Below are 18,005 nucleotides of genomic sequence, written 5' to 3' on the forward strand. Positions count from 1 at the left end.
TTGATATATGGATGGCTATTTGAAAATACAAGATGGGGAAGTTGACATACCAAGACTCAAACACATCCACGTCATTTTGCTGATATAGAAAGCATGGCTTGGCTTGTAGCTATCAACTGAGAAGGCATAGCTTTATGACTACCGTTTAAAGTTTTGAAATTAACCCCTAGGAAGAAAACGTGTGAAACTCTTATAGTTCTAGTAAACGTCTAGTAATGCTTTTCTGTGCCAGTCCACGAGTCTCCCAGAGAAAGCACTATATCGGTGTATGTGTGTGTGTGTGTTTTTTCCTAGGTCCAGAGAGTAGCCCTGCGGCGAGCCCGGTCCCCGCTTGCTCTCAGCAGCAAGTCATCCAGCATAACACCATCACTACTTCCTCGGCAGTCAGCGAGGTCGTAGGAAGCTCCACTCTCAGCCAGCTCACCACTCACAGAACAGACCTGAATCCAATTCTTTAAAAATCAAGGGTCAGACCCTGCCTCCAAGAAGAGCTGCCGCATACCATGCGTCCTTTCTTTTAAGGGCATTTTTTTTAGAATTAACTCAGACCTGGAAGACTCCTCAGTTCTTCAAAGACTGGCTTTCATTTGTATCATTACTATGGAAATGTCGTCTTTTATACTTAGTTATATAAGGATAAAGGGAGTTATGCAATTAATATCTATCAGCTTGGGAAGTGCTTTGGTGCTTTTCTCCGATTTTCTGGTACCAGTTCCTGTTTATAAACTGAACTCTTTCTGTACATAGCCATGGTTTCATTCTTATCAGTCCAACCCTCTGCCTAAGACATTGAATCTTATTAAACTGCGGCTGTTAGCCAAAAGGAGGCATACCTAAATGTCAACAGATGCAAGGTAACAGGGGCGAGAAGTCTGATGACATGTGACATGTGACATCAGAACACGTGATGAGTTGGTGCCATGATGTCATCGGAATCCCAGATAAACACAGAGCCTTTCCCACGCCCCTTGTCTCTTACTAAGAACAGTGATAATATCCGTTCATGGCCAAATACGACCACCAAGCATCTCAGCACCTCTCTTGCATTGGTTCACTTCCTCGAATGCCCAATTTTCCTCTCCTTTTCCACCCTTTCCTGGGCTCCCTGTTTACTCTTATTTTTACTTTCTTCTGTTTTATTTTTTTCCCCTTTAGCATTGCATGTCAAGAAGGAAATAATGTCTAAAGAAGAAAAAAAGTCAAACCTCAGAAATGTGGACCTAGCCATTCCTCCTTTTGCCCTTGACCCGCAGCTGGAGTTCATTCAAGTCTTGCTTTTTTACAAAATAGTAACCAGGAGATGTTTCATGTGCCTGATTTAATGTTTTTTTTATACTCAGAGGATAGGTAGCTGAGTTATAGGTAAAGCACTGTTGAATTCCAGCTGTGGAGATGCAAGAGCAGGGGGCTTTGTAAGCCTGATCGTGAAAGTCCAAATTGTGATGCGAGGCTGTAACATCACACCCTCGAATTACAACTGGTTTTATATGGCCTGTCTATAATGTCAAAAATCCACGCACTATATAATAATTCAGAAGGGCTCTATTCACTACACAGATTACATTGTTTGATTGTCAGCTGCTAATAGCCTAAGATGTATTGTTATTATTTTTTTTTCTTAAGCCTACGGAACCAGCTTTGCTGTTCTGGTGGGTGAAAGTAGATGAACTACTGGAGGAACAAAGACAGGAAGAAACCCTAATGTTCTATCGGGGTGCCTTCGGCCCTCCCACTGCAGCTAGAGCGCTCTGTGGCTGCTGACAGGAAGCCCTGAATATGGCTACTCCACTCTTCTGAATAATTCTGATTTACACTTTCAACGACTTTTGTGGACTTACGCATTATAACAAGCAGATAGTTCAGAACCACGGTTGTGCCTCCCTGAAACAAGCCATTCTACTGTGCTAATGTTTTAATATCACATCTCACAAATGACAGGGGCTCATGTTTCTCTCTAGCAGTGTAGACAGGTGCTGGTGTTTCGTCTTCATTCGAATGCTTGACCTCCTAACACGAGAGAGTGTGTCTGTGTGTGTGCGCGCGCGCGCGCGTGTCTGTGTATGAGAGAGAATGGGATTTAAAAGAATAGTATTTTACAAAAGGTGTAGCTTTTATAAGAGTTCAGAAAAGGGAAGGTGTGGTTTCGTTTTGTTTTGTTTGTTTTTTTTCTCACTGTAGTGTAAGAATCTATTTTGGAGAAAAAAAAATATGAGGGTTGTGAAGCATGATTTTTATAACTAGTTTCAGTTTTATCTATTAACTTACTTTTTAAATCAATATTTATCAACAATCTTTTCAAGTATGCAGTGCTTTCAAAAGAAAGTTTTGAGTATCTAGTGAAACTCATGACTTGGATATATGGTCTAAAAATTAAATGTAAAAGCAAAAAAAAAAAAAAGAAAAAGAAAGAAAAACAGAAAAAAATGCAAACAAAAGGATTTTCTATTATATTTTAGACAAACATATTATTTTTAAGTATTTTAAATACTGAATTCATAGTTGTTTTGTTTTGAATCCCAGCAGTAACAGCTGAATGGTTCAACCTAACTGGCTTCATAAGAAATGTTTAAGATTTAGCTAAAAAAAAGAAATTAACATTCTTATCTCTATTTTGAAATGAAAAATAATTTTTTCACAACTCCTGCCTAGAACTATGTGTCCCCTAAAATGGAAAAAAAAAAAAAAACTCATTGAAATGTTTGTTCGTTTGGGGTTTTTTAATTTTTATTTCTTGCTTTAAGTAAACAAAAAAATGTTTCTTTCTTTACTGCATGCATAGCACTTAATGAAATGGATTTTTTGAAAATCCACTGGTAATACCAGAATGTCCAGGGAGTGGGTCATCACTAAAATTATGGTTCCACCTCTCGATTGAAATATTTAGTTGTTAAACCAAAAGCTTGTGCAGTTAAGAACTTGCCTGAGTTTTCTTAATTCAGCGACTTGACAGTTTGACTGATGTGCATTATCTATAGCTCAATTATGTCTGTTTTTCATGCTAAGTAGGCAAACCAACCACACACGTTAGCAAACGGGGCCTCAACATATAATTAGAATAAACTGTCTTCTTGTTCTACTCAGGGCCTTTAGGTATATTCATTAGCAGTGTGGAAATACAGTAAATGGAAGATGCCAGCCGGTTATCAGAGCTTCTTGAAATCCCAAGCAGAAAGGTTTGTCGGTCAGATCCAACCCTCAGCTTAAGCATTTCCCTTGACGTTTCGGCCTCCTCCAGACCGTGGAATAATCAGCCTTCCTGGTCCCAAGTTCCGCAGACGCCCTTCCACGTTTCCACCTACCAGGTGAACCCTCACCTAAATCGAAGCGTCCACATCCTAATCGCTTCTCTTTAAGACATTTCTCAACATAGGCCGGGGCAGGTAGAGTGAAAATCCTAGCTGTGGATGAAGACTCGCTCATTTGAAAGCCAGGCATGAGGCCAAATGTCTTTCCTTGCCACTCCCGCTCATCCCTCTCCTACCTCCGCGTCAACGTGGGCGAGTCGCAGTCCCAACACGGCCCGTGGGAGACGAGCGGTGTGTGCTGCCGCCGCGTGCGTCGTCATCATGAGGGCGACTTACTCGGAGCGGATGCTCCTTGAAGCCCATCTGGTCCACGAAATCCGATGCAACGCGTGTTCTGAACTGCGGGGCGTCAGGGGCGAATGTCAGGTAGTCGTTGCCTGTTAGTTAAGTCCATTTCGGCGTGTCAGTTGAGTTCATCATTAAAATCTTAAACCGGCTTTGATAAAACACCAGACTTTGGCTGGGCGGGGGTTAGGGGTGGTTAAGCATCAGTAACTGCTATAAAACTAGCCATTCAGTTAGGACAGTTAAAAGACACCATCTAAGGAAATATATATGTATGTATGTGTGTATACAGTGGAATTCAAGGACCAAAGCAAAACTGAACAGGAATCTATTAATTTAGAATTTTATAAGATATTTATTAATAAATGTTATTTTTAAACATTCCATTTGAACAGTATTCTTCTGTAGGATTGACTTGTTTTTAAAGTATTAGTTCATAATAAACTACTCTAGTTGTGTGTATCTTCATTTTTTCAGGGTTTCAAATGGCTGTTCTCCATCATTTGATGGAAATGTTTGCTTAGATCTCTGTGCATAGAAATTCCTGTGAGTTATTTTTTAATTTGTGTTCTTACCAGTTTTTTTAAAAAAAAAACATTTATTTCTTTTTTCATGTTTAAAGTAAGCTCTTTCCTTTAGGAAGCAGAGTTCAGCTAAAGGGAATCAGTAACTATAACTGGAACAGCTTTCTTGTAAAAGTGTAAAAACAACTTCATCTCTGCTTCTCTCCACTCCGCCCCAATTTCCTAGAATGCCTTGCACTATTCAGCTTCCTTAGTGCCCTTTTTGTCCCGTCTCAAACAATGTGCAGTAGCTTTAAGCCTTTCAAGCTCCATTATGCAGTATATCTGAGAAGGAAAAGGAAATAACCCATTTAAATTTGAATAAAACTGTGCCTATGCGAACAGTAGCAATTTAGAACCTCTCTTCTGCTTAAAATAATTTATATTTTAAAATTGCACTTTAGCTTTTTCAAACCCTTTCTCTTGTTCTCTCTCCAACCTCCTCTCTGTCCGCAAACTTGCCTCTGCTCTTCCCTCTCCAACACCCCCACCCTTCCTCCGAGGCTCTGAGCTGCATCATTTAAAATACTTTACAGAATATTTGCACCAGATACATTTTCCTGCGTTCATTAGTAGCATAGCGAAGACGTGATTCTCACATCAGCCTGGATGAAGCCTGCTACGAGAATGCCAAGAGCCAGTTTATACTCTTTATCCCTTTATTCATAGCATGTTTTTTGAAAATGTTATATTATGCAACAGATGTGAGGCAGCAGCTAAGCTACACTTAAGAATTTTCTATCTCATTCTCCAAACCAAAGTGTCCTGAATGAGCCAGGAGACTTATTCTTTTGTGCATCGTGGTGCACTTTGGACTGTCGTCCTAGCCATGGTCTCTCTGAGGCTGCTGAAATAACAGTGGCCCTACCTATTTCATTCCTAGATCTCAAAAATACAATGTTGCCTTGTGACATGATTAGGGACTGCACCTGTGTTTTACAATTACAATCTAAGAAAGGACAAGAAGACACTGAAGCAATAAACTTACAAGTAAAATCCAATACCAAAACAAAGAAACAAAAACGAAAAAAAAAAAAAAAAAAAAACCTTAGCTCATCGTGTTGTGAAAATGAAAAAGTGTTATGTCCATTCAAAATATTTTACTATTTCTCGTGGAGTTTTTCAGTGATGTAATGCTTATAGCCAAATTGCTTAAAGAGTGTTTATATATTTTTTTCCTTATAAATTGTCTATTTTTAAAAGAAGACTATTTAACCACAAGTTGGAGAAGGGAGTAAGGCCAAATTGCCAGCATTAAGTGGCACTCTGATACCTTTCCAAGCTTGTCATCGGAGGGGGATCGATAGTTACTATTATATTTAGACCAACTTACAATATCTAGCTCATTAAAAGTCAGGATTGAGAAAGCTCTTAAGCCATTTAAGATTTTCCTACATTGAGTTTCATATTAAATAATTTTATAGATTTTTTTAACAGAATCATGTTAGTCTGAAGACTGAGAATGTGGAACCCGAATAAAGTAGCTTTAAAAACATCATTAAAATCTTATGCACAATAAGCTAACTAGACTCTAGTTTGCTCCTTCAGAATACCAATGCTATAGAGATAATGAAAGGTATCATCAGTGCTGAAGCAGAGGGGGTTTCAGAGAAAGGACCCCTCCCAACTAGCCAGCCAATGAAAAAGGAGCCCTACTTACCCTCTTTCCTTCTACCTTCTGCTAAATCACACCTGCCTCACACAGAGAGGAGTTCTGCCTTTGAGGTTTGTCTTGGAGAAAAGATAAGCTTGAAATGTTCTCCTTGGAGAGGACATGAGTTTTGGGATCTTCTGGAAAGTCCAGAAAAAATGTCTCAGTTCAAACACACTATTCCAGGACAACTGGAATATAAATATTGTCCAAAAATAGAACTAAAAGAAAAAAGTTTAGCATTGTACAAAGTAAGTGATAACTACGGAAGTCCCAAAAAAGGTGCTGTCACTTTAAGTTCTGGACTGGGGGGTTGTTTGTAATTGTAAACAGCGAAGCATTTGTGTTTGTCTATTTGTAAAGCAACCACCTTCCTTACTGGAAGGAGAAAAAAATGGGGTACATACCTGTAAATATTTGCTGCAGCATTTAATATGTTTAATTTTATGTTAAGCTTTTTGTTGCATCGTGAATACATTATTGTTACTTGGACAATGAGTTCATTAAGACTGTTCAACTAGGTCAGATTTTTACATCTCTTTCTAGCAAGAAGAGACAAGATTTTGTGCATTTGTACAAATGTTAATAATATCACTGCAATTCCAATATAATAAAGCACTCAAATGCAAAGAATATACGTAACGTTTATATGATGAAATTCGGGTTTGGGGATAATGATATCTGTTCTATACACGGTGTCATTCACGCCTTGGAAGCCACAACTTACTCTTGCAGGGTCACCATTATCTGGGGACAAAAGGAGGTGAGATTTCCTCCTCCTCAAACCCTCACCGCGCTTCCGCTGTCTCTTCCGTCCATCTTCCAAACCGGGGCCACTGGTCTAATATAGTCACAGTGGGTTGGCCACACAACTAGACTTCACTTTGGGGTTAGTGGATACTGACAGTCAAGAAATACAGCCGGCACAAATTCACATTCAAGTTACATCTAGGAACCGAGAATCACATATTGGCTACTCAGGCAATCAAATCCTGGAGTTCTTCAACTGACCTCCAGAGAAGTCCTCAGGATAGTCTTAGCTCCTTATGCACATGCATTTCCACATATCTTCCTACCTTCCTTTCTCTTCCTTCCTTCTTCTTTAAGTTCTCCAGTCACTTTTCCCTTTCTCCTTATACTCCATATCTGATCCATCGGCATGGCCAGAATCATTTATCACCAGCTCCATCCAAACTACCAACATCTCTCACCTGGATTAGTTAGGAGAATATCGGAATATTCTCCTAACTAATGGGCAGCCAGAGGGGACTTTTGAAAATGGATGTCAGATCATGCTCCTCCACTGCTCAGAACCCTATAAGGACTTCCCTCATTTAGAGCAAAAGCCAAGTTCCTTACTCCCGGGTTCTGTGAAGGCCCTGCCAGGGCCGCCCCACCCTGTTAATCCCTGAGCTTCTCTCCTACCATTTCCCTTCCCCCTCACACCCTCTAGCTCCATTAATATCTTTGAGGTTCCCCAAACATTCCTCCCACCTGAAAGCCTTTTCACATGCTGTTCATTCATCTACCCAGAATACTTTCCCCCGCAGATGCCGGCATAGCTCAATCGTCTTTCTATCCGTTAAACCTTTCCTATATTAAATTATATCACCTTTGTTCTTCGTTCTCATCTGCCTTGCCCAGACTATGATGTCTACAGCATTTACCCTCATCTAACATAATTTATATTTAGTTGTTATGCTTTATTGTCTCTCTCCCCCAAGTAGAATGTAAGCTCCACAAGAGCAAGGGGCCTTTTTCATTTTGTTCACCCTTGCGATCCAAGAACTAGAACAGTGGACACACAATAAACGTTTGTGGCATGGATGGCCTGTCATTTCCTTTCTGTTTTCTTCTTTGTTCTCACAACACTCCAACCCACCCCCTCTGATCCTGTGGTCATAGCAGTCATGTTCAAAAATCAAGCGCCAGGACATGTCCTCTGACACATAGCTTAACAGTAAGACAGGATATTTGAAATTGGGACGGAAACAACAATTTGGGGTGGAGGCGGGAAATGATTGCTGTTCTAATGGCAACGCCATCTGTTACATTTACATTCGGACCACTCATAGTTCCCAAGAGAGTCTTTCTAACGCCCATCCCACATTCGAGTGCAATTTCAAAGCCATTACTATTGGTTAAAAACTTGTCACGATCCCACATTTATAGTTTGAAGAGAGAAAGCTCTACTCTTCATCCTGTCTTCATCCCTGTGTGTCTCTGGAGCTTCATGATGCCTTTTATCTTACACTCGCTACAGTGGTGGTTTATTGGATGGTCACTGGATCACATTTTAATATTGCATTACATATTTTCCTATCTAATAAAAATAGTTGTTTATCAAGACCACCTGCCTTGTGGTTTGGGACCTAAGTATCTTATGATGAGATCATAGACTTCTGGAACATGATGGGCCCCCTTTTTAAAGTAATTAAAGACAAGACACTGTGTGAGACCGGTTCCCATGGTGGTAATGTTGACTTTATCAAAACAAGCATCAAAATCAGGCCGCGAAAGAGAAAGGAAATACAGACTTTAAAAGTATAGCGTTAGAGTCTGAGTTTAGACTTTCACATTTCAGAAGCTCCTGCCTTTTCGCGGTTATAGATAGTTGTATGAATTACAACATTTGAGAAATAGTCTTTTAGCCAAGGGACCTAGCAAAACAGCATTGTAATCCCCACCATCATTGTTAGTAATATCGAAAATGGTTATATTTAAACTTGGAAATTAAGTCATGAAGCTTTTCTCATAACCACTAAGTTTCATCTTCTCTGCTGTCGGATACTGTCTTTGCTCACATCATATTTCCTCATACCAGCTGAAGGCTGAATCACAGTGATTGTCAGCAGTCGACCATATCTCTCTTTTTTTAAACTTTTTAATTTAATTGAATTTTTTGACAGTTTTAATTCTCTAATGTCCTCATATATTTGACCCCTTTTACTTCATCTACCTCCCTCCTTCCCCCGCCCCTCTCCACCCTCTGGTAACCACTAGTCTATTGCCCATGACCATGAGTCTCTGTTTGTTTGTCTTGTTCGGTTGTCGCTTTTAGGTTTACATCCCACGCGTGAGTGATGGCGTGTGGTTGTCACCTTTTCCTGTCTGGCTCCTTTCGCTTAGCATATATCTCCTGAAACCAGCATCACTCTGACATAGACACAGCGGGTTATATAAGGTCTCCCATCAGTCACTTCCACTTTCTCAGAAAGAGATTTGTCTACATGTTCCTTAAACTGAATTTAAAAGGAGGGTCTTACACTTACAATGTGTTCTAATTCCTCAATACTCTCATCGCCAGAAAAGTGTTGCGACCGTCTGAACATAATTGTCTTGCATTTACGCAGGATAAGTCCTTGACCACCTTAAATTTTGTATGATCTGTGGCTCTCTCTTCCTTTTGCTTTTCTGCCTTTAATTTAATTTCTCAAGCATTTATTTAGTACCTATGGTGTAATAGTGCTATGGGAGGCACAAAAGTGATTTAACCTCGTGCTGGCCTAAGGTGCAGGAAAATGATATGTCAACACTGGACAGACAAAAGTCCAAGCATATCTGGGTCATATTCTGGGAAGGCGATTTGTCTGATGTGGCAGGGCATGAAGAGGAGTGAAGAAGCAAGATGGTAAAGCCCTGAAGAATTTAAACTTGAAGCAGTAGACAACAGGAAACCACCAAGAGTTTGAGGCCACGTGTGGTTTGAGACCCCAACAAGTTACGTTATAGCGTTTTCCAGTTTATAAAGTGCTTTCACACGTTCCCATTCATGTGTCCCTTAGTTTTCAACAAATTAATTGTGAATGGGTTCTAAGAAAGCTACAGCTAGAGGGAATTTTCCTCCACCCAGAGTAGCAGGACAGAATGTGGGTGCTGGCATCGCACTGCCTCGAGTCGTAGCCTGGCACCCCTGTCTCTAGCTGTCTGAACTTGGGCAAGTCTGACCTCTCTATGCTGCAGTTTCTTAATATGCAAATAGGGATGTCAATAGCACTGACTTCATAGGGTTACTGTAGGGATTAAGTGAAAAATATATGAATGTGTGTCTTGAGAATGATGCTCAGTGTATAATAAGTTCTCAAGATATTTACCTGTTATTTTATATATATGTATATATATATACACACATATTTCGCCTACACTCATATACATGCACGTATAATTTCCCCACTCAAATTAAGATCCATAAAAAGAGAGTAGACTGTCATACCCCAGTGTCAACTACAGCAACTGGAATACATCAGACACTGAATAAATATTAGTTGAACGAATAAACTGTGGACGAGACAAAGTTATGTACGTTCATCAGGTATCTTTATTTTCCCCCTGGGCAATCACAGGAAAATGCTTTTCCTAGACTCACTATATTTAGGTAGAACCATGTGACATGTCATGGCCAAGGGAAAGTGCTATGGACCCTAAAACTTCTCTAGGACCCTCCAGACTCTCTTGTCACTCCCCTACCAATCCCATTACAGAGGATGCTGCACCCCTGGACCATGAAGAATCACGATTTGAAAGTTGCCTGGATCCCTGAGTCACTGTAGCCCAGGAGAGTTAACTAACTAGAAACAACCATGTTGGTGTTGTAGAAATAAGAAGTAAACTTCCATTTTGTTAACCCACTGAGATTTTTTTTATAATAGCAGCTAATCTCATTTGACTAATGCAACAGGAAGGAAGGATGGAAGGAAGGAAGGAAGGAAGGAAAGAAGGAAGGAAGGAAGGAAGGAAGGAAGGAAGGAAGGAAGGAAGGAAGGAAGTAGGCAGGCATATTTGCTTTCATGCTTTTGTCTAATAAGAATCAACATTGTCTAATAAGAATCAACAATAATAGAAAAGTAGGAGTCAGACCTGGAAGAAACCTTCCAAAGGCAGCTGCTGCGACTTTCTCATTCTGCAGTAAGGAATCAGGAGCCCGATACGGTTAAATGACTCATTCGAGGTCACATGGCTGAAACTGGACACCAGGTATCCTGATTTCCAGGCCAATATTTTGTTTTCTTCTAGAGGCCCTATTGGTGTCCTAGGAATTAAACATATTACTGTCCTCTAAATGGAGTCCATAAAAGCAGCAAAATAAGGAAATTCTGTTTTAAAGTAGAACAGAAAAGGGAGCGAAGGTGACATTCAACCAGACCTCAAAGGTAGATTAAACTGATTGCCCATTGATTTTTTTTTTTTTAATTCAAAAGAAAGGCTTTCTACCTTGTCCCAGTTACGCAGCCTAATTTGTGTGTCTGGGTGGCAGCCTGCTTCTCAAGTTCCAGGCACTCTGGAGCAGGAGGTCCAGTTACCACAGCAGTACTTTCCAAATCAGAACACTGTGCATTAGATGTTAGTGGGATGATAAGACTCACACAGTCGTTCCTGGGCCACTTGTTGACAAAATCGCAGCAGCACTAACTAAGAAGAGGTTAAAATATTTAGATTCACATTAGAGAGTTTCCAAAACCAAGCCCCAAAGTCAATTAGTTTCATTTTTTTTTTTTTTTTAGACAATGTTAAAGCTATTCTAGACAGTAGAGTACTCAGAAAATTCATCAGGGACAATGAAAATAGAAATCATAAACAAACAAAGTATTAAGTATGTTTTTTAGATGCACGAATCCCATGAGTTAATACAACAGACTCGATGTCAGCATTTCGAGGCCTGAAGACTGGTTTTATCATTGGCCGTTTAACCTGGCCAATGAACCTCTCAATGCCCCAATTACTGCATCTTTAAAATCAGAACAACAATATATATCTCACGAGGTGTCTATGAGATATTACATGAAGGCCGGCACAGTGTGGATAAAAAAAAAAAAAAAAAAAAAAAAAAATTTAATTTTTAAAAATTGAGGCTTCAGACTAAGGAACTTGAGCTTCCCCTCTGCTGGCTACAAAACACGATCACTGAATATGTCGACTGTAGGAAAAGTTCATGAAAGTTGTAAATCCTGTGGAAGTAGCCAGGTATAGTTTTGCCCAACATGGATGCTGAACACCTAAGAGTCGGAGGGAGTCTGAAAGGATCAGAAGAAAGCTTACCCGGTTCACCGCTTGGCAGAACATGCTCCCTCGGTCTTCACCTGAACGAATTCCCCTTCGTCCAGGTTATTCGCCTGGGTTACAGCCAACCTGAGAGCCTGGAGTGGTATCCTTATCAGTGTCTTAAATATCTAAGGTGCTCGATGAAAATGTATTAAACTGCCCTGACCAAGCATCTCACTAGAATTAATATACGTCAGGCATTGAAAAGGCTTAAAACCGTGCATATGCAGAAAAGCTGACATGTCATGCAAGACGAATGATCAGATATCACCCATTCCCTAGGCTGGGGTCTACTGGCGATTCAAAGACAGCCATGGAGCTCACTGCCTGCTTTGTTCTATTTTATCTTTGTGGCCCAGAATCAAGGGGGAAGGTCCAGAAAACTAAAGTTGACTTCAAAACCCAGAAGCCATCAGAAAGATTCGTTTGAAAAATGAAATCAGACTAGTAATTTAGCACAGGAAAACATGGCCTGTCTTAGAGAGCAATTTGAAAACTAGTAAAGGAGCACATTTGCTGAAGGATCTGCAGATAGAGACCAGGCAGTATCAGGATCACTTAAAGGGAGACAAGCATAATTCCCCTGGCTTTGTACGTGGCGGAAGTTATGCAACCAAGCGTGCGTTTGATGTCATGGCTGTAAGGGAAGAGAATAAGTCAGAAGAAAGCAATGTGGTGCTTAGGCTTCGCTCCGCATGGCTGCATGGGTGCACGCCCTAGAAGCCAGCCCCAGTGATCAAGGACCTGGGAGCTGTCTAGAAATGCGGAATCTGGGGCCTCGCCCCAGACCTCACGAGCCAGAATCTGCATTTTAATAAGAACCCCAGGTCATTGCTGAGGAGTTAAGGTTTGAAAAGTCCTCCTTTAGGGAGGCTTTCTCCATCAAGCGGCCTTGGTTGCGGGAACGTGGTCATGAAAGAAACAAATAGGAAAGGAACCACACGTCTCCGCTGGTGCAGGTGCAAGTTTCATTCACTCGTAAACACACGACCTCTGCTGCGTGTTTCTGATTCAGCCTTTTTCTGCTGCTTTTCTAACCCCCACCCTGACATCCAGGGAAACTGTTTGATTCTAACTGGGGTCTCCAGATTACATTAAAGGGAAATATTATCCATACTGAATGCTGGCTTTAAATTTTTGCAAAGCAGCAAACTCATTTTGTTGATAATTTAACAAAACTCACAATCGGAATTTCAATAGTCGATGAACCTTTAGGAATAGAATTCAAAAGTTACATCATTCTACCACGTTTATATTTTTATGTGTATTTATTTATTTATAACGGAAACATATTTGAGTTACGACATCGTGCAAATTTAGGTATACAACATGTGGATTTGATACACTTGTATATGGAAATACGATTGCCACTGCAGCCATGCGAGTACCTCTATCACTTCACATAATTCTCACTTTTTATTTATTTATTTATTTTTTTGTGGTGGGAATAGTTAAGATCTAGTCTCCTAGCAAGTTTGAGGATTATAATATAGTAGCGTTGTTTATATTCACTATATTTTGTGCATTATGTCTCCAGGATGTATCAATCTACTAATTGCAAGTTTGTACCCTTAAAGAATCTCTCTCTAATCCCCCCTTCCCCCCACCCCGCGGCCCCTGGTAACCACTATTTACTCTCCGTTTTTACGGGTTTGGCTTCTTTAGAATCCATATGTAAGTGATATTAATAGCATCTGTCTTCATCTGACTTATCTCATTTAACACAATACCCTCAAGGTCTATCCATGTTGTCACAAATATTCTACCATTTACTCTACATAAATGACTTGTGAAAAATCTACTTTCTGGTAGAAATCAGGTTTTCTGATTAATAGAAAATCGAAAGCAACTTCGTTATTGTGAGTTGATCAGTTATCATAAGAGAAAAGCCTCCATTGAGTTCACTGGCCTCTTTAGAGCTGCTAAGGATCTTTGAAATGACTGAATTTGGTGGTTCTCAAAGTGTGGTCCTGGGACTACCAGCAGCAGCACCACCTGGAACCTGTAGGAAATGCAAAGATCTCAGGCCCCACCGTAGACTCTTGAAACTCAGCACTCTGGGAACAAGGCTCAGCAATCTGTGTTTTAGCAAGCCCTCAGGTGATTCTGACACCCACTCAATTTAGAAATTACTGACTTAATTTAAGAATAGATTGACCCGTCAGGAAGACAGATCAGGCCAAGGGAGCCACGGAGCCTTCATAGAAAAAACTAAAACATACCCACGGCAAGTGTTTCCAGCTAGAATCGTGACTCTCATCCTCAGAGCCAGTTTAGTCAGAGAGAAAACTTGAGGCATTCCATTATCCAAAAAGTCAGGTAGAAATACCTGTTTCCCAAGGTGATGTTAATTGATTGGAAATACCGAAGTATTAGTTTCCAGAGAATATTTTCAAAGCAGACATTTTTATAATCAGCTAGCTGCCTAGAAGAGATCTAAAATGATCCTGACAATTTCTCTAGTGATATTGCCTCTCTCCTCTTAAGGTTTAAGAAAATGTTCTGCTCCCGGGTCATTTCATTTTATTCTTGGTAACTTATAGTTTCGAATTACAAAACACTTAATAATCAAATAGTGTAGCTCTTCTGCATCCGATAGTGCATTCAGTTCTTTCTGCTAATGGATAAATTTCCACTCCCCTTCCAAGTGTTCACTTATCATTAGAAGCCTTTGAACTCCGTTTTGGTATGCAAACAGCCAAATCATGCAATTAGCCCTTGCCTGGTTCTCCAGAGCCAGGAGCAGCAGAGACACAGGTCAGAACTATGTGATTTTTATGTTCGGGAGTCGATTATACTAGCTAAGGGAGAGGCACTTAAGCAAAGTGCACTGTGCTTTAATAGCTGTCTTTACGACACAGAGAAAGCCAGCATCTTAGTACCTGCAGTCTTGTTATCAAGTTAATCAAATTTTTAATATCAGAATGTGTATTAAACTTACGTCGCTTAGTACAGGCCGAGACCCTTCTTCCTCCCTCCTAGTCTGTTCTGCAGGCCACATGATGCTGTGACATGAAAACTACCCTTTAAATCTAATAAAATATTTAATACATGTGTTCAGATAGTGTTATGTAAGCAAATACCAAGAAAAGTCCAACCATTAGTGAACCTGGCCGGGCCAAACTCCAAGGACTGGGAGAACAAGCCAGTGACGGCTACAGTGTGGATGGGCAAGGCAAGGCTTCAAAAATGGGGACCCCTGTGAGCTCAGAGCCCAGATACCCCATGGACTTCTTGAAAAGCAATTCTTTAATTGTCTCTTACAGCTTTAACTACATTCGAGAGGCACTAAGTCTAAGTGGCTCTATTTAAGAAAGATTAAATATTTAAATATTTGTGCCTGTTGCATTGAGATCATAGGAAAAGGCAGGTGCTCTTGAATGTAGGGCAAAGGTTATATGTTATTTATATATGTGTATATGTCTATATGTATATATGTATACATACATATAAACATATATATGTACATATGTATACATATATGCAGGTGCTTACTCTTATATTTCTCCATACGAGGGAGAAGCCCTGAAATAATTGGTCTCTCAGTGTTCTGGTTCTCAGCAAAAGAACTATAAGTCACACTAAATGAAACTTTGAGAGTGAGATTATTTTATGAGACCTTCTTCCCACGAATGAACTTTCTCTTTAATGAGCCTTTCAACTCCCCAGATTCACCGATCGCTTCTGAAAGGACAGCTCCCAAGTCTGTAACATAAAACCTGATTATTCTCGCGATTTCCTGACCCCGGTCCTCCAGTGGGGTTGTCTGCACACACTCTGCAGCAATCCGCCGTGTGCCTTAATTAACGGGTACATGGAGATGCAGACTGGTTCCTTCTTCTCATTCCCCATCTCGGGCGGGCGTGGTGCCGGAGAACGTCTGTTCGTAGTTCCTCTAAGCCCCAGTTCCAGTTAGTGAGCAAACCCCGGCAATTTCGCCTTTATGATAAAACTTGAATCTGCCTCCTCTTGACCATGGCCACTTTCTTTTTGTAGAATCTCGTTATTTGTGAGCCGGGTTACTGCAGCTCCCCGCTGACTGGCCTCCCCGGCTTCCGTTTACGCCCCGCCATCTCCCAAACTGCCAAACTGGTTCCTTTTTAAAGCACGGACCTCTTCTTCTCCTCCCTCCTTCTCTTCTTCTCCTCTCCCCCATGCACACGCATGCTCACACGCACACACTCCTGCCCCGACTCCTACGCCATCGATAGCTCTTTGTCGTGTACCAAGCAAAGTTCAGCTTCAGGAACTGGATGCATCCAGAAATGATTCCGCAGTTCGCTCCAAGCGACCTTTTCCTCTCTCTCTCTCTCTCTTCATCCTCTATATTTTCTTCCCCACCCTCAGACTCTGGCCCCCACCAGCCCTGAGATGCTTTTCCCCCCCACACAGCCCGTACCTTCTCCCTGCATGGCTCATTCCGTCCGCCAGGGATCCTGCTACTGACCCCTCGACCCCGCGTGAGCCTGCCAAGCCCGCTCGTCCTCTGAGCCCAGGCCCACTGCCTGTTCTCCCACAAAGCCTTTCCAAGATATTGCCAACTGAAACGTGTCTGTCCATCTACATATCCTGTCACTTCTCACAATATACTTCATATCGATATTTATACGTGTTTATCTCTTCCCCACTGGATTATGACATTTAAGGGGTCAGTGATGTAGCGTACGCATTTCTATAATCCCATATGGTTTAGCACACAGCTTAGCACTGAGAAAGCTCGGCAATATGTTTGACTATTTGTCCTTCACTTCTATAATAATGCCAGAGATATACACTTCCCCTTCCCCCTCCCACACACAATTGGCCCTGACTCAAAATAAAAATCCCACCTGAGGGCTCCCACAGATAAGAATATTTTGTCTAATGATGCACAGCCTATGACCTTCCCTTCTCTCACATAACTTCTTCAGGCAATTCATAAAGCATTCAGGTGACGAACATGGAACGTGCAAGCTCCCTAAAAAGCACGCGTAGATTGAAACGCGTAGCGCAGCTTCTGATCACCTCCGTGGTGATGGGCACGGACTTCCCAGTAGAAGCGCCATCCTTCGGGGAGCCCAGCAGAGCTCGCTAACCCCAAGCCACCTGGATGTGCTCCCTCAGGCAGTCAAACTGGGCTCCTGGGTTGCATTCGACCCTAAAGGCACTGCTAGCATCTCTTTGATCCGGTGGGTCACTTTCCCCCAAATCAGCCATTTTCTGACTCCTGCCCAGTAATTGGCCTGGGTGCCAGCGATCTTTACTGGAGAAGCCTGGGAAATGGTGCCAAGTCGGGAGAAGCTTCTAGAATCTCCTCTTGGATCGGATCGTCTTCTGATCCTGCAGATGCTGGCTGTAGGGTGCCCCGTTCAGAGCAGACTGCCAACCTGCCCTTGAGATCTGGGCATGCCGATGCGTTTCCCATCTAGCGAGCACAAACTTTTGTCTACCTTTTCCTCAATTTAGCAGATCGGCTCTTCATGGTAAACAGCCAGCAAATCTCAAAGGTGATCAGCTGCAGAAAGGTAATTTAAACACCTAAAGAGTTACACTAACATGCCCTGAGCAAAAGGAAAGAAATAGACGCTGAATGTGGAATGGAGCTGAATACGGAATTTTAAAATTACTACATATGAGACAAAACACACTTGTTTCCCTATTTTCCCAACTCCTATGTTGAGGTGGATACGATTATTTTTTCTCTGGGATCATTTCCTCCTGAGAGCTCCCATTTGGCAGCCAGAGCAATTTTAATCCTGGGATTGGTGAGAGCTGCTGAAGAGAATGTTTAATGAAATCTGATTTTCTGGAAATAAATAGGCTGGTTAGCTGCTATTCATGGCTCTCTTACTTCTCTCTTAGCAGTGGCATTATCAGCTGACGAAGGTGTCGATTTGGTTCACCCCAGTCCCAAGTCGGAAAATCTTCTTGGCCTTATCTTTGTGTTTTTCCTTTTTATTGGTAAAATGTATTTAGAAAAAAATGTATAAGTAAAATGTCCTATAGTAGGATCTAGATTTGGGAAGTATCGAAGTCCATTCTTTAACTTCCTTGTACCAAAGCTGTCGTGTTTATCATTAATGTTATCAAGTCACGTTTTAAGCAACTTCTCTTTCTGTGTGTCCATTTTTATGTGTCTCTTCTCCATCTCTCTCTCTCTGTCTCTCTGTCTGTCTGTCTCTC

At 41.2% G+C, this 18,005-nt stretch overlaps 1 protein-coding gene across 6 annotated transcripts in view; it reads left to right on the top strand.

The window, feature by feature from the left end:
• CREB5 (cAMP responsive element binding protein 5) overlaps positions 1-6,439 on the top strand; it is a 379,991-nt gene extending 373,552 nt beyond the window's left edge. For 5 of the 6 annotated variants that reach the window (XM_036230426.1, XM_036230429.1, XM_036230424.1 and 2 more), the window contains one exon: positions 295-6,439. In XM_036230426.1, the coding sequence (XP_036086319.1) occupies positions 295-458 (164 nt within the window). In that variant the 3' untranslated portion in view covers positions 459-6,439. The remainder of the gene's footprint in view (positions 1-294) is intronic. The other variant, XM_036230427.1, reaches the window with a different exon arrangement.
• Positions 6,440-18,005: the final 11,566 nt, after the last annotated feature.

The sequence above is a fragment of the Rousettus aegyptiacus genome, unplaced genomic scaffold (assembly GCF_014176215.1).
Source record: "Rousettus aegyptiacus isolate mRouAeg1 unplaced genomic scaffold, mRouAeg1.p scaffold_m13_p_13, whole genome shotgun sequence".
Lineage (NCBI taxonomy): Eukaryota > Metazoa > Chordata > Mammalia > Chiroptera > Pteropodidae > Rousettus > Rousettus aegyptiacus.